Below are 21,810 nucleotides of genomic sequence, written 5' to 3'. Positions count from 1 at the left end.
AATAAAGTTTAAGGTCTGGCAGGGCAAATCCACCTCTTTCCTTTACATCTGTTAGTATTTTAAATTTTATTCTGGGCTTCTTGCCCTGCCAGACAAATCTGGAAATATCTCTCTGCCACCTCTTGAAACAGTCCATTTTGTCCACAATTTGCAATGTTTGAAACAAAAATAACATTCTAGGCAATACATTCATTTTTACCGCAGCAATCCAGCCCAGCAGTGAAAGCTTCAAATTTGACCAAATTTCTAAATCTTTTTTCACTTCAGCCCAACATTTTTCATCGTTATCTTTGAATAAATTCCCATTTTTTGCTGTCATATTAATCCCCAGGTATTTGACTTTCTTAGCCACTGTTAAACCTGTCACATTCTGAAACCTTTCTCTCTCCATTGGTGTTAAATTTTTCTCTAAAACCTTAGTTTTTAACTTGTTCAATTTAAATCCTGTGACCTGACCAAATTCTTCAATCAATTCTAAAACCCTTTTCGTACTAGATTCTGGCTCCTGTAACGTCAGTACTAAGTCATCTGCAATGTTTCCTTTTTCTTAAAGCCGCTAAGCCGTTAATAGCCGCTAAGCCGCTAATAGCCGTGCTTCGCAAGATGAAAAAACTGCAAGACGAAGAGACTCGCGGAATGGATTTCGTCTTGCGAGGCACCACTGTATCTTTTACTTTCCCCACTACATTTAATTTATTAATTACATTTCTGCTGTTTTCTCCTTAACTGCCATGCCAGTAATTTACCTGGCTTATTAGCATATTCAAAAAAAAATCTGCTTCATCCTTTTTATTTTCTATTCTATTCCTTGAATTATTATAACTGAATACTGTGTTTGTAACATCTTTACTGTTTGTTTGTTTGTTTGTTGTTTGATTGAATTTTAATGTTACAGAAAGAAGAAAAAAAGAAAATGAAAGAAAATGAAATACATAGACAAAAATAAATGACTCTTTACACAAACAAAAGTCATTCCCACCCCTGTGACTACCCATCACCACGCCCCACCACTTCCCTCCATCACACCTTGACTACCACATATTTCGAGTTTGGTATAAAGCATTGCAATCTTTTAAGTTCTATATTTTGATCTCTGCAAGGTGTTGCCATAATAAAGCAGAACAGAACAGAACAGAACAGAACAAAGTGCTAAGACTAGTGTCTGTCATATTTCTGCACAGAACACTTTTCTGCAACTGGGAGTCTTCATGGTTAAATGCTACAACCTGCTGTTGAGTTCAGGCATTGCACATTGTCTGCCCCATCTCCCTATGTATATTTTAAAGGAGCTTTTAGTTCACCAAAGTAGCTAACTTTCTCCACAGTGTTTGTCATACAATCCTGAACACAATTTCAGGTGTTCTTCAACTACAACTCCCGTCATTGTTGACCTTTGGCTGGTTATTTGATTATTAATGTAAACCTCCAAAATGAATTTTTTATAGTTACATTTTTACCTCCAGCTTCAGTACTTTTTATTTTATTTTAATTTATTGCTATGGCTAGTGGTTGACGCAAATAAAGATTCTTCTGATCTGGGGCAGATGAGAGCCAGAGCCCAAGGAAGTCTGGAGGGCCACAGACACCCCATCTTCATTCTAGGTATTTAGTGGGAGTCACTTCTGAGTAAGCGGCGCAGCCTTAAGGCTGCCAAGCAATCCAATGCACATTTACTTTGGGCATAAACAAATGAAATTCTGTTTTTCAGATCTCCTTGCTGGGCTTCTGGAAGGTGTACACCAAAATTGTAGCTCTGCCAGAGGCAAACTACAGTTCACAGGACCCCTTGAGAGAAGCAGTGTGCTTTAAATATATGGCATGGATGCAGCCTGACAACCAGGGACCCAGCAGCTGGAGTGGGGAACCCTGAGATCAATCAGACCACCACCACACCTTGTTTCATGCTGTTAAGGTGCTGCAAGGTTCCTTGTTGTCTTCCCTGGAAACAGAATGGGGAAGCAAGCCATCTTGGGATGTCGATGATGTTCTTAAGAGTACAGCGCAGCACTATTTTCATTAGTGGGAATGGACAGCTGAAAATAATATGCCAATATATTTCACATGTGGCAACCCTTGAGTTTCAGATAGTTACATGGGTAAGGTAAAGGTAAAGGTAAAGGGACCCCTGACCATTAGGTCCAGTCGTGGCTGACTCTGGGATTGCGGCGCTCATCTCACTTTATTGGCTGAGGGAGCCGGCGTACAGCTTCCGGGTCATGTGGCCAGCATGACTAAGCTGCTACTGGCAAACCAGAGCAGCTCACAGAAACGCCGTTTACCTTCCCGCTGGAGCGGTACCTATTTATCTACTTACACTTTGACATGCTTTCGAACTGCTAGGTTGGCAGGAGCAGGGACTGAGCAAGCGGAGCTCACCCCGTCGCGGGGATTCGAACCGCCGACCTTCTGATCAGCAAGCTCTAAGCTCTGTGATTTAACCCACAGTGCCACCCGTGTCCCTTCGTTACATGGGTAGACAAGTCTAAAAAGTCCACGACACAAATTTTCACAGCATTTAGCATTTCGGGTGGCTCATTTGCCAGGAGCAATGTATTTAGCATCAACTCTGGAGGTGTATATTCAATTCTGACCAAACGAAGCCTCCTGATGTATATTATGCTCTAGGAGCAAAGCTATAACCAAAGGGGCACATTTGTTGCCAGATGTGATTTCCACCCCAGCTCTCCTACTACACTACATTTTTGGGGACTTCTTGCTGTTTTCGCAAGGGTTGAGGCACAGAGCCTGATGAGCAAAAGGTAGAGGCAATGGCAAAACTGAAGCAAAGCTGTGTCCTTCACACGGGGTTTTAGCAAACCCCTTTGGGTGGGCATTTCTCTGTTGCATCCCTCCTCTCAATCATGAGGAGGAAGGAAAGCAATGGCAACACATCCCAAAGAACAGAGCTCAGCTTCTTGCAGTTAGGGTCTCTTACATCCTGCTTTACTTAAGAGATTAGGAAGGGTCATAGTTCAGTGGCAGGAAACATGCTTTAAATGCTAAACGTTCCAGAGTAAAAAACCTGGAGAGCTTCTGCCAGTGAGTGTAGGTGATGCTCAGTTAGATGAGCCAATGATCTGACTTGATTTAAGTCAGCTGTTTCCTATGGTCTGTCAGCTGATGGGATTTAGGACAGGCGCCCCAACTTCTAGGGGTGGAAGGGTCTTCAGCCCCCTCCATATTTGCTGGCAGGCAGCTGGGCACCCTCTATGTTGAGCATAGTTCAATGGCTGGCTCCTCCTGAACGTGAAGATGGCTCTCATATCTCCTCCTGTTCAGAATAAACGCACCCAGCTCCTTCAACCGTTCCTCATCAGGCTTGGCTTCTAGATTCTTGATCTCTTGATACATTTATTACTTCCCATGATCTGGACACTACGCTTCAAGAGTCGCTTTAGAGAACAGAAGACACGGAGGAAACTGTTGTACTTTAAGAAATAGAGTTTATGGAGGTATTTATATCTTCAGTCTGCATGGAAGGAGTCCAGATCTTACGGCATGGTCAGTTCAAGAGGCAGCAGTGCAGGCATCCTTCTGCCTCTCTCTCCAAGATGGATGTCTCCTTCCCCCCACCTTCTTTCTCCCAGAAACCTCTTGCCCTCCCCCAGAGCAGGCTCCCTGGCAACTTCCCAAATCCCCAGTGTTTGTTCATACCTAGGGGCGTGGTTCGAAACCCTGTGACGGGGTGAGCTCCCATTGCTCGGTCATAGCTCCTGCCAACCTAGCAGTTCAAAAGCACGTCAAAGTGCAAGTAGATAAATAGGTACCCCTCTGGCAGGAAGGTAAATGGCATTTCCGTGCACTGCTCTGGTTTCACCAGAAGCGGCTTAGTCATGCTGGCCGCATGACCTGGAAAAACTGTCTGCGGACAAATGTCAGCTCCCTCGGCCAGTAAAGCGAGATGAGTGCCACATCCCCAGAGTCGTCCGCAACTGGACATAACTGCCAGGGGTCCTTTACCTTTAGGGGCAAAAGGGAAGTTCCCTTGCATTATTAATGGCTCTTATTGTACTCTTGATAGCTGTAGGTCAGCGAGGTTTATTTCCATAATCAGGCCCAGGAATTCTCTGTCTGGAACAGCTCTGCAGTTTGTATTTTAATCCATATCCCAATCAATCAAAATCCTAGCATTTATTCATTCTGAGGGTTAAGCAATAGCATTAGCTTTGCTGCTGCATCACACTATTGACTCATGTTCAGTGTGTGGTCCACCAAAACCCCTAGATCCTTTTCACATGTACTGCCAATAAACTAGGTGCCCCCCCATCCTATATTTGTGTGTCTTGTTCTTTCTTCCTAAGTGCAGAACCTGACATTTGTCCCCATTGAAATTCATTTTGTTAGCTGGGGCTCAATGTTGGGTTGCAAAAAAGAGGACACATTAGTTGACTTCTGCTTTTAACTATGGATTGCTATGATGACTCTGCCCATGAAAAAGAGGATGTGTCCTGGAAAAATAGGACAAATGGCAACCCTAAATTCTGATTCTTTTTGCTGTGGCATTAGCTACCCTCCCAGTTTGGTGCCACCTGCAAATCTGATGAGCATTCCCATTGCTCATCAGAGCTTGCTCCCTATACATTTCTAAAATACTGTGGGCTGATCTTCCCACCAGCCTCTCAGACCTAGAGAGGCTATCAGCAGCCCAGCAGGTACAGAGGTGGTGACCTCACAGAAGACCAGGTAAGTAAAAGAGGGTAATGCACTCATGACCTCATAGAGCCCACGGGGGAGGGGGTTAAGCTGCTCCTCCCAAATAGCTACCCAGTAAAAGGAAGCCACTGAGACTCTCCCATCAAATACTGGGAGTTGATGAAGTGGATAATTTAAGAATTGGACTCGAAGGACTCTGTCAGGGTGAGTGAGGAGCCAAGCAAAGACCTCTCCCCTCTTTTCAATTCCCTCCTCCAAATGACCCCTGGGCTGGTTATGGATGTGAGAAAACACACTAGCTCCACCTTGACAAAGCCTCCTGGTTTTCTCCCTCCATGTTTCCCAATGAACTGTATTTCTTAAAAAAACCAAACCAAACCCAGAAAGGGAAAATGTGTTGGACATGCAATGTTCCTAAAACTGCATGTCCAAAACATTCTTCAGATGTGTGATACACATTCTTCAGATGTGTATCTGAAGTATGTGTATCTGGTGTATCTGAAGAAGTGTGCATGCACACAAAAGCTTATACCTAGAACAAGCTTAGTTGGTCTCTAAGGTGCTACTGGACTATTTGTTAATTTTAACCTATTATGGTATTTGTAAGAATGGATTCAAAATACCCTTGAATTTATCCATGGCAAGTTTGCATTTATATACAAGTTGTTCATATTATGCAAGTTTGTCTTCAATGCAAGGTAGAAGGAAGCCTCATTTTTTATTTTTACAATTCATCAGTATCCGTCTTTTTGCCATTGGTAAGGGCACGGAAACTCCACTCATATTTTCCTTTTGTAAGGTTCCATGTGCTGGGTATACAATTCAAAAGAACATTTTGCACTGTAAATGTCAGATTATTCCGTACAGTTCTGTTGATAGTTTCTGTTACCATCTGCCTAAAATCTTTCAATATAGGACAAGAAAAACACATAGGTTTTGGGAAAACATTGTGCTGATTGCACCTCCAACAGTTAGATACCTTAGATAGCCCTTTTTTAAACAAACGTAATGGGGTCCAATATATTCAAAATATTATTTTTTGTTGTATGAACCTCAATTTAAGGTCCAGAGATCCCGTTAAAGCACTTAAAAAGAGTTTCCTACTGTGAGGTCGAAAATGAGGTCCCTAATTCTTTATTCCATCCCTCCCTCAATACCTGTATATCAAATTGGTTTGCTAGTAACAAAGATTTATATATGTTGATGGCCCTTTTTTGTTGCATGAGAATTAATTAACTGCTTCAATATCTCTGGGTTCTCTGAGGCTGTAAAAGCTGCTGGTCTGTAGATGGTGGTTAGCAAGCGTTTTATCTGGAGATATTGCCATTGAGCATTTGAAGGTAATCTGTATCTGTCTCCTAAAACAGAATATATATATAATACAGCCTCTTCATTTACCATCTTCTCTAACATTAATATACCCAAATTCATCCACCTCTTCCATACAACCATTTCTTAGTATGTGAATTGGAATTCCTCTTAAGATATAAACTAGTCTAGCTATTATGTTCATTTTAAGAGCACTGACTTTCCCCCACAGAGTCAGGTTCAATGACTGCCATTTGTCAATATCCACTGATACCTCATGATATATTTTGTTGATGTTTAATGAGGCTAATTTAGATAAATCTCATGGTATTAATATCACACTGTTGACTCATGTTCAGCTTGTGGTCCACCAAGACCCCTGGATCCTTTTCACATGTACTGCTAGTACGTCATCTTGTTCTTCCTGCCTAAGTGCAGAACCGTACATTTGTCCCTACTGAAATTCATTTTGTTAGCTTGGGCCCAGCTATGGAGAGTGCCCAGCTATGGGGCTGTACGCTTGAGTCTGGGTCAAGAAAAATATGGACTTGCTGACTAAACTATAGTCGTTCTTGTGTCTACTTCTTCCTTGGATCTCATTCCCACACAGAACAACATGTTTGTGAGCAGGGCACAGGGCGTCCTACTGCTGGCTGGCTACATGACTTACATGGTGATGGGTGCCTTCGTCTTCGAGCTTCTGGAGAACGATCACCACAAAAGAATAGAAGAAGCAATTTTTCACATGAAAGAGGAATTTTTTTCGAACTACACCGCTCTCAGCCCAGAAGAGGTGGAGTTATTCATACAGGTAAGGCATTACTTTAGCAAGACTGAAAAGGATGACCGTGGCATGACACCAGAGGTTAGGAGGTCAGAAAGTATATACGGGGGGAATACAGTTTAGGAGGTGAGAATCAAGGTGGGGACAGAATCAGTGGCCAGCATAAAGCCATAAGGACTCACCCTTCCTTCTGCATGTGAAAATTTATCCCCATGGAGGATTAGGCAGATTGTTGGAGGATAAGACAAGGAATGACTACTAGCCATTATGGCAGTGTTCTGCCAACACTGTTGGAGGCAGCATGGGCTTCTCCACACTGAGCTTTCCTCCACTCTTTCCAGGCCTGGCCATGATTTAAAGCTCCGTATCTGAGCACCATTTCGTAGCTCTGGGGCTTTCCTCATGAAAACCAGCTTGTTAAGGGCAATCCATTGTATACCCAAATTGACGTTTTGCTCTGATTCAGTTATAAGGAGTAGGTTTTTGTTAGTATTTGTACCTTATGAAGCGGTTGGTCCCTTACCTTTCCCGCTCCAACCTGGCCACAGTGATCCATGCGACGGTCACCTCCATGCTTGACTACTGTAACTCTATGCGGGGATGTACTTGAAACTGTCCCAGAAACTCCAGTGGGTGCAGAATGCTGCAGCAAGGCTCCTCATGGGGTCCTTGCCATGGGAGTATATTCACTCAGTGCTCTACCAGCTGCACTGGCTCCTGTTGGAGTATAGTGTCAGGTTTAAAGTGCTTTTTTTTTACCTTTAAAGCCCTATGCAGCCTTGGACCCTCGTACTTACCCACAGAGGACCCTAAGGTCCAAGAATAATAATAGCTTAAAGGTTCCGGGCCCTAAGAAAGCCACACTATCCTCCACCAAGGCCAGGGCTTTTTCAGTGAGGGCTCCGACATGGTGGAAAGCTCTGTCCCTTGAGACTAGGGCCCTGCAGGACTTAATCTTCTTCTGCAGGGCCTGTAAGACAGAGTTATTCCGCTTGGCCTTCAATCTGAATTAGCCTGATCATCTATTCTCTTTTCCCTTTATTCTTCTGTGAAGAAACCCTTTGTGGGACCCCCACATTTAAATTCTTCCTTGGTCTCCTTGCTGGCCCTAGTAGGACCAACTTGGCCAGTTACCCCTGGTGATCAATCGATGTCTACTGACTGGGGTTTTTTTTCTTTTTCCAAAAATGACCCCTGAATTTTTGAATTTTATTGATGCTGCATTTTATGTTGCATTCTACGCTGTTTTATGCTCTTAATAAGTCACATTTTAATCAAGGTTTTATATTGTTTTTAGCTGCCCTGAGCCCAGTTTTTAAACCGGGATGGGCGGGGTACAAATATAAATAATAATAATAATAATAATAATAATAATAATAATAATAATTATTGTTGTTGTATTGTACTGGATTTTGCAAAGAATAATTTAGGGAAAGGAGAACATACGTCACGTAGTAGCTGCAAAAGAGGTGATTCCAATCAAGGTCACAGAAAAGCTGAATCATTGTCACAGAAAACCCAAATTTATGTTTCTTCCAATTCAGCTATAAAGTGTGGGTTTTTGTTAATATTTGTACAGTTGAACCTTGGTTATTGTACTTAATCCATTCCAGTAGTCCATTCGACTCCCGAAACAGTTCGAAAAAAAGGCGTGGCTTCCAATTGGCTGCAGGCGCATCCTGCTCTCAATCAGAAGCCATGGAAGCTGCGTCAGACTTTTGGCTTACGAAAAACATTCGCAAACCGGAACACTCACTTCAGGGTTTGTGGCATTCGGGAGCCAAAATGTCCGAGTACCAAGGTAGGACTGTTCTGTATTTGCTGGGAAACGTATTTTGTAAAGATAATATGGAGGAAAGGAGAACATACATAATATAGCAGTTGCAAAACAGGTGACTCTGTTCAAGGTCACAGAAAAGCTCAATCATTGTCTGGTTAACTGCCTTGAAAAGTGTGTTTGTGCCTTAGAACAGAGGGTGGGAGATGGGGTAGTCTCACCATTGTTTTGTTGACTGAGAATATGGGAGAGCCAATACTCCAAGCAGACTCTGCCCAGAAGAATTTAGGAAGACAGGGAAGCCAAGGGGTAATGATTTATGCATTGCTACTAAAGTGTATGTTTTTGGAGCAAGAAGACCAAACCCTCTCTTGGGCTCAAGGGAGAGAAACACTTAGTATTGAACTTGATATATAAACAATACAGTTTGTTATACAGTTGTCTTCAGGCTATTTTTTTGTAGGAAAAGAGGTATCGGAAGTTCCCGGAACTCACCATGAACACCTTCCTCCTTCTCCTATAATGGCAAAGGCGCCTACTTGAGAGGTGCCAGAACTGAGTTCCAGAGAGTTCCTGCTGAAAAAAAGCCCTAGTTGCCATCCTGACCAGTCAAGACTTGTTTTCAAGTCTTGTGTAAGGAGTCTATTTTATCACTAAGCTTTGAGGGTGAAACCACTGAATCACTCTCAACAACTCAAACATAGATCACAGTTTTCACTGGGACAGCTTGGTGCAAACCACAACAAGCACCCCTTGTAGTGTGGGCTTTTGCCTGGAAAGAGTAGAGAAAAAGTTAAGTATGCCAAAGCCCTATGCCTACCAGTTACTGGGGGTGACAAGTGAGGGGAGGGCTGTTGTGCTCAGGTCTTGTTTGTGGGCTTCCCGTGAGCATTGGGCTGGCCCCTGGGGGAAGAACGTGCTGAACCGATCCACAAGAACTTCCCTTCTGAATGCATCGTGATTTGGTTAGCAGTATCTGGTGATAATCAGAGGAGGGGCTATCTTATTGTTGGAATATTCAAACTGAGTCTTGCCTTCAATTGCAGAGACTGGTAAGAGCTGTTCACATGGGAATAGATCCAGTAGGAACCCATCCTCATGAAAAACAGAGGAGCAGCTGGGATTTCACTCATTCTTTCTTCTTCGTGGGCACTATGTTAGCCACAATAGGTACTGTCATTTGGTTCTGGCTTCTCCCCAAATATAATATGCAGGGCATTCAACTGCTCTCGCTTTTGCTCCTTCATCATCCTTCACATCTCATCTTTGCCTTGCCCTTTCTGGCCAAATAAATAGTTCATTTATTGTATGCCCAACAAGACCATTCCCTGATTAGTTATTTATTCCCCACCCTTCCGGGGTCAACCTAATGCAAATCCGTCTCTCTCAGCACAACCCTATGCATTCAGTGGGACTTGCTCCCCAATAAATTTGCATAGGATTGCAACTTCTTTCCAGTAAGCTACACAATGCACAAGAAACCACACACCCTTTTTGTCTGGATGCAGAAAACCATGCACTGAATGAGTGGGAGAACCTACCTTATTAAGGTAAAGGTAAAGGTAAAGGTAAAGGTAAAGGTAAAGGGACCCCTTGTTGGGATACTGCCAGGGAGACAAAAGCCATCATGGCCCCCACGCCGTCTCCGGACGATCCATCGATCTCTGGTAGAAACGCAGTATCAGTCAATTAGCGACACAAAGCCTCGGAAATAGCTTTCCACATTCCAGAGCTCGTGCACGCTCTATCAGCAGAGTTCGTACGATGAAAGGTGCACTCAGGAGAGCATTATTCACTTCTTTATTCAGCGTTGGTCAGAACAAAGAGAAAACATGACTGCCTGCTTCGATGTCTCAGGCACAGAGAGAGAAACGAAAGCAATAGACAAAATATAAACTTCCTGTGAACAGGAAATACGCAGACTCTGTGACTCACAAAGCCTGCTCCCTTTTAAGGTGGAACGGAAATATCCTAACATCCTCCCCCTTTCCGTGTAACCTGTAGTACCTGTGGTTCAACCCAATTGCAACCTCTGTACATAAACCTTAAGTTGTTCTCTGTTAACAACCTTAGACAACAGATCAGCAGGGTTTCATTTCCTGGCAGGACACCTGAATGAGTCCTTTCTGAATACACTCTCTTGCACGATGTAGCTTAATCTGCAAGTACTTGGTTCTTTGCTTGCAACTCTCTGAGTTCAGCAAAGCCAAACAGGATCTATTGTCTTGATACACTTGTATAGCACATTTCACAGAAACTCTGATGTCCTTAAACAGTTGCATCAACCATTCACAATCCATGAGTGAAAATGACAGAGCATTGAGTTCTGCTTCACAGGAACTTAGGCTCACTGTCGTCTGCTTCTTGCACAGCCAGTTAAACAGACAGTGGTTGTACATGTAGCATACTCCAGAAGTGCTTGTACCATCCGTGGTGTCACTTCCAAAACTAGCATCTGCAAAGATTTCAAGACCTCCAGTCTTCTGACTGGTGAACCTCAGCCTGTAGTGCAAAGTCCCTTTCAAATAGCGGGCTATGCGCTTCAGAGCTTTCCAATCCTGAACAGTAGGATTGTTGGCATGTCTGCTAAGCAGGTTAGTGCTTACAGCTATGTCAGGTCTTGAACATCTAGCAATAAAATTCAGCTTGCCTAGAATGCATCTGTACAGTGTAGTGTCAGAATACGCTTCAGCAGTACTATCTACCTGGTAACCTGTCACCATCGGTGTGTCTGCTGGGTTTGCATCAACCAAATTCAACCTGGTTAATACATCAGCAATTTTCTGTGTTTGGTGTACCAGAAAATTACCTGCTTGGTCCCTCTCCACCTGCAGAGAAAGATAGTTGGATACCTCACCAAGATCCTTCATGTCAAAGTGCTCCTCCAGCTGAGCTAGGGTGCTTTGGTACAAAGCCTGATTTTTCCAAAACATCAGAAGACCATCAACAAAACATAAACAATACAGTTTGTTTTGCCCCTCCTCCTTGACAAACATACACGGATCAGCCTTGCCCTGGTGAAAACCTAGAGAAAGCAATGTCTCAGTGAATTTTGTGTTCCAACACCTGGCACTCTGCTTGAGACCATATAAGGATTTCCGAAGTTTACAGACCATTCCCTTCTGTATCTGCATTCCATCAGGTGGAAGCATAAACAGCTCCTCCACCAAAACCCCGTACAAAAAAACTGTATTAATGTCATGATGGGAAACATGCAGTTTCTCCTCTGCAGCAATCTTGAGCATTAGCCGAATGCTCTCATACTTGACGGTGGGTGAGTAGGTCTCGTGGTAATCCTGTCCTGGTATCTGTGAAAACCTCTGGCAACCAATCTGGCTTTGTGTCTGACTACCTTGCCATTCTGGTCTGTCTTGGCCTTGAAGACCCATTTGCTGCCAACCGGTCTCATTCCTGGGACTACCGGTACCAGCTCCCAAGTTTGGTTCCTATTCAAGGAATCAACTTCAGCCTTCATGGCATTAAGCCAAGACTCAGCATCTTTAGAGGTTAATTCCTGAACCTCTTTGAAGCTTGAGGGTTCCCACACCTTCTCTGAGCTACTAAGAACAGCAGTTGCTGTCTTAGCAAACTCATCAGCAAATCTCTTTGGAGGTCTGCCTTTGGTCGCCCTTTCAGATCTGCGTACTGGACGCAAGTCTTCTGGACTCATCTCCTCCTTCTTAGGAGAAAAGTGACCAATGGTGAACAGTGGTTCTTCCAGCTCATTGTCAGACGCATCAGATGGTCTGACTGAGGCCTTTGCGCTCTTGTAGTCTGCTGAGTCATCACTGTCGCTGACACCAGCAGCAGCGCCGCCCACTGAGCTGGAATCCGAACTCTGATCATCATCCTCAGCTTTCTCTTCTACCTCAACATTATCTGCTTTTTTCACATCACCTTCATCCTCCTCTGGGTAACTCTGGAAAATTCCCACATTTCCCCCCCACTTAGGATTGTACTCAACACTCTTTGTGAACTTAATGGACTTAGAGTCAGTCATCCATACCCTGTATGAACCTTTTTCGTACCCCATGAACAAACCATGTGCCCCACGCTTCCCAAGCTTGTTGCTCTGTGGGGTGTGTACCCACATGTCAGAACCAAAGATTCTCATGTGCTTGACGTAAGGTTTCTTACCAAACATCTTCTCATAGGGAGTACAACCAATAGGTGATGACAGTCTCCTGTTATAGGAATAAACGAACGTGGACAAAGCCTCCCCCCAATACTTCTCAGGGAGATTGGCATCATGCAACAAGGTTTTCAGGCCTTGAAGCAAAGTCTGATTTGCTCGTCCCGCAAGTCCATTCATCCATGGAGATCTAGGTGTTGAGAGGTCATGCTGGATTCCCTTCTCAGTCAGGAAAGCTTCAAACTGCTGAGAAGTGAATTCCCCGCCTCGATCAGTAAACAAACAGCTGATACGTTTACTGTGAGCATTCTCTAACCAAGCACTGAATGCCTTGAACCTAGGAAACACTTGCGATTTCTGCTCGAGCATAAACACATGAATGTACCTGGAAAAAGAATCAATTAGAACCATGAAGTACCTTGCTCCACCCAAAGAGGGCGCAAGTGGACCAACCAGGTCTGCGTGGACTAGCTGGTAGGGTTTGGAAGCCTGCCTGCTAGACTCCTTGCCTTTTGGAGCAACCTTCACCTTGTTCTCTGCACAAGATGCACATTTCATGTGATACTTACAGGGCTTGATGTTCAAACCCTGAACCAACCCAGGCATCTTGGCCAGTGCCTGCCAAGACATGTGACCAAATCTTCGGTGAGCCGCGTGAATACATCCTGCATGAAGAACTTTGTTAGTTTGTGCAACACAACAAGAATCAACATTAGACACAGCAACAGCATTGTCATCATAAGTTATACAGAATAAGCCATCCATAAATTTTGCATGCAAAATGTCCTCTTTGCCTTTCCTGATGACACAGACGCTCCTCTTGAAGGAAATCTCAAAGCCACGCCCAGTCAGCTGTGGGACACTGAGCAAATTGTCTGCAGAATCTGGAACATAAAGTACATCTTTGATGGTTGTGTGCAGACTTGCCAGTTTCACAGTCCCGACTCCTGCAGTTCGCAATGTCTTTCCATCAGCCTGGTGGATCTCTCTGTCTTGAGGTGTTAAGGAGATAAACAGATGCTTGTTGTTGGCAATGTGCTTTGATGCGCCAGAATCCACAACAAACCTGGCCTTGGCCTTTGGAGCAGCTTTTCCAGCAAGCAAAACCTTGTTTTCCACCGGCGTGGGCTTTTGCTGCTTGCCCCCCTGCTCCTGGCCATCAAACTTGCCTTCGGCTTTTGGAGAAGCAGTGCCAGCAAACAAAGCCTTGTTTTTCCCTGGCTTGGGCTTTCCACCCCCCCCCCCCGCCTCTGGTCATCTGCTGGCTTCTTCCTTTGTTTATTTCCAGTCTTTGGACAAAACTTCTGAGTGTGACCTTGGGTCCCACAGTTCCAGCACTTCACAGCTGCCAACGCTTTGGCTCCCCCTGGAAGCTGGAATGCTGTCCCACATTGCTCCCCCTGAAGCGCACAAGCCGACTCAGCTGCATTCCTTCTATCGTATTCATTTTGCAAGGTCGCCAAGACCTTTGTAACAGTGAGGTCTTGTGCAGGTAGAGTCGCCAGCTGACTTGCCACGGCATGGTAGCTTTCATCCAGGGAGTGCAGGATAAGAATTGCAAACAGTGACTCAGGCATATTGAAACCTCTCTGAGTCAATTCCTGTCTGAGATGCTGCAAATGTAAAACGTGGGCTCTAAGGTCTCCCCCTGGCTCCAAATGCTTCCTGTGCAGCTTTCTGAAGTAAAGCAACACAGACCCAGCCTCTTGTTGGAGATGACAGGCTTTAAGCCCATCCCACATCTCACGGGCCCTGGCCTTGCCAGCCAGGGTGATTAACTCTTCAGGAGCTACTGAGAGCAAAATTATCCCCATGGCTCTTGAATCCTGTGCCTTCCATTCATCTGTCACAGGGGCTGGGGGGTCCTCAGAAATAGTATTCCACACACCAAGCCTTCTCATCTGGCCCTCACAATACCTTGCCCAGGTCTGATAGTTGTGGCCATTTAGCTTTGGTGGACATGGAGCAGCTTCTGAGGATTGTAAAAGATCCATCTCAGCTATTCACTTGAGCCGTAAGCCCTTTTCACTTCAGAAACTTCTTATCTTGGCAGCTCATAAATCTTGAGGCCTCTGGCGCGGCTCCCAGGCCAATTAAGCCAGCCGGACATCAAAGGCTCTGTGGCGGCAACGAAAAGCCTTACACTTTTCCACACATACCTCAACGCAGTCTTTTGCAGTCTTACTCTCCTGTAAGTGCCGTGAATCTGGGCCCGAAACCTGTTGTTGGTATACTGCCAGGGAGACAAAAGCCATCATGGCCCCCACGCCGTCTCCGGACGATCCATCAATCTCTAGTAGAAACGCAGTGTCAGTCAATTAGCGACACAAAGCCTCGGAAATAGCTTTCCACATTCCAGAGCTCGTGCACGCTCTATCAGCAGAGTTCGTACAACGAAAGGTGCACTCAGGAGAGCATTATTCACTTCTTTATTCAGCGTTGGTCAGAACAAAGAGAAAACATGACTGCCTGCTTCGATGTCTCAGGCACAGAGAGAGAAACGAAAGCAATAGACAAAATATAAACTTCCTGTGAACAGGAAATACGCAGACTCTGTGACTCACAAAGCCTGCTCCCTTTTAAGGTGGAACGGAAATATCCTAACACCCCTGACCATTAGGTCCAGTCGTGACCGACTCTGAGGTTGCGGTGCTCATCTCGCTTTATTGGCCGAGGGAGCCGGCATACAGCTTCCAGTTCATGTGGCCAGCATGACTAAGCCACTTTTGGCGAACCAGAGCAGCACACAGAAACGCCATTTACCTTCCCGCTGGAGCAGTACCTATTTATCCACTTGCACTTTGACGTGCTTTCAAACTGCCAGGTTGGCAGGAGAAGGGACCGAACAATGGGAGCTCACCCCGTCGCGGGGATTCGAACCGCCGACCTTCTGATCAGCAAGTCCTAGGCTCTGTGGTTTAACCCACAGCGCCACCCGCGTCCCTTTAATCCAGAGCTTAATCCAGAACTGTTTAATCCAGGGCTTTCAAAACTTTTCATATTGATGACACACTTTTTATACATGCGTCAATTTGTAACACAATAATTCAGTTTTACTAGCAAACTGGTGGTTAAACTAACCCCTCTGTAGCGTTTGCATGACACACCTACAGTACACACCGCAGCTGACAGACTACGGTAACTTGTCGCAACACACAGTTTGGAAAGCTCTAGTGAAGCTTTCTGGTGTGAAGCACAAACAGTTGATTCAAGTGTGCTAGGGATAAACTAATCTGTACTTTGAGTTCAGGCCATAAAGCTGCAGCTTCTGAGACCCAAGAAAAGGACTTATCTGTTTCTCAGCTTTTGAACTTGAGGTATCCCAGGAGGCTTCATTTCTTGACTCTGTCCACTTGAGAATCTGGATCAGTAGATACTATTAGTTTTCTAATTGGTTCTCTGATTATTCCTGGTGCTTGGCAAAATCTTCATAGGATCTCAGCTGAAAACAACTCAAGTCTGGTCCTTACAGATGCATGGAGTATGCTGCTTAGTTATTGAAACTTTTCAACATACAATGCAATAAAAACCAAACTGATATAAAGTAAAAGAAAAGAAGAAACACACACAGAGAGAAATCAATAAATAAATAACAAATAAATAAATAAATCAAAGAAGGAAGCAAGCAAGGAAGGAAGGAAGGAAAGAAGGTGGGAATAAGGGAGAAAAGATTCAGAGCCCTCTATCAGAGGTAGAGTTTAACCCTTATCCATCCCAGCTCTCACCTGGGCATACTGATCAGGTCAGGTCACACCGCAATTGAAAGAAATCATATTCTTAGAGCATTCTTGAAAGAATTTAGGGACTTGGGAATTGCAACTGATTCTAGCCAACTGATGGTGACGAATGGAGGAACTCTTTTCCCTCCTCACTGCAGATGCCCTGAAGACTTACCTTCAGGGCTATTATGGGGTATCTGGGCACAGTGGTGGTTCCTCTATCTAAGACGCTCCTTGCATGCCCAATTTCATCACCAAAGACATATCATCAAATACATTTCTAAATTTATCCCAAAAGAAATAAGTATTTTGTAATTCATTTTTAATCCAGTAACCGTATCACAAATTTTGAAGAACTGAAAAATCTGAAGGTAATTGGCAGATCGATAGTTGCTGACGTCCTTTGCAACCCTTTCTTAATCTTACAACAGGCTATGGAAACCTCTGTCCCCAAACAAAAGAAGGTCAGATCTTTTGTGTCATTTTTGCTCTCTTTGGAATCCCCTTCTGCCTCCTCTGCTTGAACTATATTGGCTTTTTAGTCTCAGGAGTCTTCGAAAGCTGTGCAGAGAAAGTGCATGGGAAAGAAAACAAGGTAATTCAGTTACTTTATCTAGAGATGGTTTCTAATCTAGCAGTCACAAGACTGAGGCCAACATAGACTGCTGCTGCACTCGGGTCCTGTATGCAGGTTCCCTGTGGGCATCTGGTCAGCTTCGATGAGAACAGAATCCTCAACTAGAAGGGCCCTTGCCTGATCCAACAAATCTCTTCTTCTATTATATTGCATATACATATGCATATCTGATTAGCTGCCTCTATAAGAGGTGGAAGACAAGGATAAATTAGACATGTGCATTATGCCATCTGAGGAAGATAAACTTGAACTGTGCCTTCAATTAGGAATGAGAGAAACTTCCCAAATTATTTGTTTCAAGAAGCACAGATTTTTGGAACACAGCTGTTTTCATTTAGGGAAAATGGCTCTGGGATAAATTTGCAAAATATATCTTCTCAAATTCATGGAATTTATTGTTCTTAACTCTCCAAAATGCTCGTGGGTGCAAGGGTGTATGCAACAACATACAAGTGAACAAAAATGGCATCATCACCATTTTTTTCAAGGTTTAGAAAATCAAGTTTGCCATGTTAACACGGGATTACGACAGACCAAGGCTTTTAGATACTTGCCTCTTTCTAAAACAAAGGTTTCTGTTTTGTTTACAGCTTGTGGTTTGTCTGCAGGCACAAAAAATGAGCCTGGGTTCGGACAAAATGCTAAGCCAAACCATGCCTTAGTTTGTGGCCAAAGCAGCCACCATCTCCTCTCCTGGAGCCTGTCTTGGAGAAATTTAAAAGGAGCTTCCTAGATTGGAGGTTACCCACACAGCAACCCAAAAGAAAAGAATGCAGGCTCCAAGTGAGAAGATGTGAACCAAGCACTTGCATGTGAATGTAGAACTGAGTATTGTGCTCTAGATAAAGTCTAACTAGGATGGAATTATTGTTATTTATCTGTTAACGCAGCCTAAAATAACAGTGCATGGCTGAAGGTCAAGAGGACTGAGCTCTGTTGCATCAAACCTACCTTCTTTCTTTTCTTTTTTTTCTTTATCTTTTAGAATTCAGCAAGATATTTTATCTTGTTCGTGGCTATGGGAATTATAGTGTTTCTTATTTTGCCATCATTCCTCTTTCAATGGGTGGAGGATTGGAGTTATTATGAAGCTATCTATTTTACATTTATTACACTCAGCACCATTGGTTTTGGAGACTATCTAATTGGTAAGGCTTTCAAAATACTTTCATATTGTGAGCTTAACTGGTTTTAGAGATAAAGCTAGGTCATCTGTGGCCTCAAGGTACTAGTGGGAACCAATCTGCTCGACTGAAGAATATGAAAGCTCAGTTCAGGTTTCATACAAAAGATGACTTGCAATGATTATAATTTGGAACCCAAACCATATTTTAAGTTTCTCAAGTACAGACCCTCCAAGTATCCCTATTTTCCAGGAACAGCTCCAGATTTACAGAAGCTATCCCAAAGAGTAATTAATGGTTCCTTGACATCCTGGAAAAAAGTGACAAGTAGGGTGCCACCGGGTTCTGTTCTGGACCTGTTGTTGTTCAACATATTTATAAATGCTTGGTTGAATGAACTGAGAGGATGCTTCTCAAATGTACAGATGACACTGAACTCGGAGGAGTAGCTAATGCCACAGAAGACAGAATCACAATTCAAAATGACCTTAACAGATTGGAGAACTGGGCACAAGCTAACAAAATGCATTTCAATAGGGATAATGTAAGGTTCTTCACTTAGTCAGGAAGAAGCAGCTGCACAAATGTAGGATGGGGGACACCTGGCTTACTAACAGTACATGTGAAAAGGATCTAGGGGTCTTGGTGGACCACAAGCTTAACATGAGTCAACCGTGTGATGCAGTAGGAAAAAAAGCTAGCGGTATTCTAGGCTGCATCAACAGAAGTACAGTGTCCAGATCAAGAGAAGGAATAGTACCACTCTATTCTGCTTGGTCAGAACAATCTGACAATCTGGAATACTGGGTCCAGTTCTGGGCTGTTGACAAATTGGAACATGTGCAGAGAAGGGCAGCCAAGATGATCAAGAGTCTGGAAACCAAGCCTTATGAGGAATGGTTGAAGGAGCTGGCTATGTTTAGCCTGGAAAAGAAGAGACTGAGAGGAGATATGATAGCCATCTTCAAATATATTAAGGGCCGTCACATGGAAGAGGGAGCATGCTTCTTCTCTCCTGCTCTTGAAGGTAGGACTCAAACCAATGGCTTCGGGTTACAAGAAACGAGATTCTGACCGAACATTCATTAAAAAATTCTGACAGTAAGAGTGGTTCGGCCGTGCAATAGACTCCCTTGAGAGGTGGTGGACTCTCTTTCCCTGGGGTATTTTAAGCAGAGGTTGGATAGCCATCTGTCATGGATGCTTTAGCTGAGATTCCTGCATTGCAGAGGGTTGGGCTGGATGCATCAAACATGAAAGAAAGGAAAATGCTCAATATGTTTTACTGGACAGTGATTTTGCACCTTTCTCTTGGTTGGAACTGCAACTCCACCCCCATTGTTTAGCCCGGACACTGAGGTCCATCTCCGTGGACCTTCTGGTGGGTCCCTCACTGCAAGAAGTGAGGTTACAGGGAACCAGGAAGATGTCAAGGAGATAAAGAACTACACAACCTTTAGAAGACATCTTAAGGCACCCCTGTATAGGGAGATTCTTAACGCTTTATGTTTTATAATGTTTTTATATATGCTGGAAGCCTCCCTGAGTGGAGGTGGGATACAAATAAAACAACAACATTATATTATTATTATTATTTATTATAATATATATATATATATATTTATATATGGGATGCAGGTGGCACTGTGGGTTAAACCACAGAGCCTAGGATCTTCGAAAGATTTATTGCTTTATTGTTCGGCGCCCAGCCACGCTTCCCCTGGGAGCTTCTGTAGATCGTAAAGCAATTAGCAGTGTTACACAGCGGCGTGTGTCGAAAGAGCAGTAAATGAGTCCCAAACGTTTCTTCTGTCCTAATATCCCTTTATTGGCACAAAAGTAGTGTATTTACAAACTCCAACTTCCATCTGATTCAAGCTGCATCTTCTCCCTCTGCTTGCAGCGACGCAACAAACTGCTTTTGATTTTCACTCAGTACACAGCATTCCAAGCTGCTTTTGTCACGTCCTGGCTTACTTCCCTTGTAAGCCCGTCCCCTCAGTCCCGAGGCATAGAAGGTTAACCCTTCACTACACCCAACATAGGACTTGCCGATCAGAAGGTCGGCGGTTCGAATCCCTGCGACGGGGTGAGCTCCCGTTGCTCGGTCCCAGCTCCTCCCAACCTAGCAGTTCGAAAGCATGTCAAAGTGCAAGTAGATAAATAGGTACCGCTCCGGCGGGAAGGTAAACAGCGTTTCCGTGTGCTGCTCTGGTTCGCCAGAAGTGGCTTAGTCATGTTGGCCACATGACCCGGAAGTTGTACGTCGGCTCCCTTGGCCAATACAGCGAGATGAGCGCCGCAACCCCAGAGTTGGTCACGACTGGACCTAATGGTCAGCGGTCCCTTTACCATATATATATATATATATATATATATGCAAGAATTTACAGAATGTGCACTGATTGGGAATGTGGTAGCGCAACCACACCAAAGCTTTTATAGGCTCAAACAGCGTCATGTGCCCAAACCATCATGAATAGGCAATAATAAGGACATTGGCAGTTTCCTGTGTTCATCTTCCCACAATTCAGTGGTAGAAATGTCTTTTAAACGTATGGTGTGAACATGACCTAATGAGATCTGGATAAACTGAGTTGGCGGGTCCTTTAAATCTCCTCACACATTATTGTTGCTTCTCTCTGTGTCTCCAGGGAAGAAGCAGGACAGAAACTATTTTCCGGGCTACCGGCTGCTCTCAGCCATTTGGATCATCGTTGGTCTGGCCTGGATAGCTGTGCTGTTTGAACTGGTATCTTCATTCCTGGCACCTGTGGATCCAAAACCAAGCTCACAAAAAGACAGTAGAGGGTAAAAATAACACCGCCCCAAAGGAGTCAGTCTGCTACATTTCCCCTGGATAAGAATTTATCATTTCATTCAGGTGGAGACTGACATAAAAATCAGTTGCACTCAAGGACTTTGGTTGAGCTTTTTATAATTTTATGCCATTGTGACAGCCTGCGTGTTCCTTAAAAACTCACTAGTTGCTCTTTAGGTTAAGCAGTTCCTAATAAACTGTGAAATAGCCTGGTATTCTGCAACCAAGAGAGGGAGGGTGGGTATTACTTGGATTCTCAAAACTGGAATGTGTGTAGTGGAGAGCAACCAAGATGATCAAGAGTCTGGAAACCAAGCCTTATGAGGAGTGGTTGAAGGAGCTGGGTATTTTTAATCTGAAAAAGAGGGGATTGGGGGAGATATGAGAGCCATCTTTAAATATCTCAAGGGCTGTCACATGGAAGAGGGAGCATGCTTGCTTTCACCTGATCTGGAAGGGAGAACTTATACCAATGGCTTCAAGTCACAAAAAAGGAGATTTGAACTAAACATCAGGAAGAACTTTCTGACGGTAAGAGCTGTTCAGCAGTGGAACAGGCTCCCTCGGAAGCTGGTGGACCGTCCTTGAAGGTTTTTCAGCAGAGGTTGGATGGCCATCTGTCCTGGATGCTTTAGTTAAGATTCCTGCATTGCAGGGGGTTGGACTAGATGACCCTTGGAACCCCTTCCAACTCATGATTCCATGATTCTAAGGGGCATTTTCATCCAACATCAGGACAGACAAAGGGTCCCCATGTAAAGTGGGAGGGGTGTGTGTGAATGCCTACGTGTGCACACACACAGGCAGACATGCACAGAGACACAACCCCCCCCCCATGAGAGCAGTGGAGACCAG

At 44.1% G+C, this 21,810-nt stretch overlaps 1 protein-coding gene across 1 annotated transcript; it reads left to right on the top strand.

Annotated features, from left to right (window-relative positions):
- Nucleotides 1-4,718: 4,718 nt before the first annotated feature.
- Nucleotides 4,719-21,051, top strand: LOC308469765 (potassium channel, subfamily K, member 16-like). The gene is made up of 6 exons (XM_080992687.1): nt 4,719-4,857; nt 6,572-6,772; nt 9,569-9,692; nt 16,805-16,968; nt 17,996-18,158; nt 20,789-21,051. The coding sequence occupies exons 2-6, from the start codon at nt 6,578-6,580 to the stop codon at nt 20,947-20,949; spliced, it is 807 nt and encodes a 268-aa protein (XP_080848813.1). The 5' UTR covers nt 4,719-4,857; nt 6,572-6,577; the 3' UTR covers nt 20,950-21,051.
- Nucleotides 21,052-21,810: the final 759 nt, after the last annotated feature.

This window comes from Podarcis pityusensis (assembly GCF_964106645.2).
Source record: "Podarcis pityusensis genome assembly, chromosome: 1".
NCBI classification, from domain to species: Eukaryota; Metazoa; Chordata; class Lepidosauria; order Squamata; family Lacertidae; genus Podarcis; species Podarcis pityusensis.
This window is presented reverse-complemented; position numbering and strand designations above follow the sequence as displayed.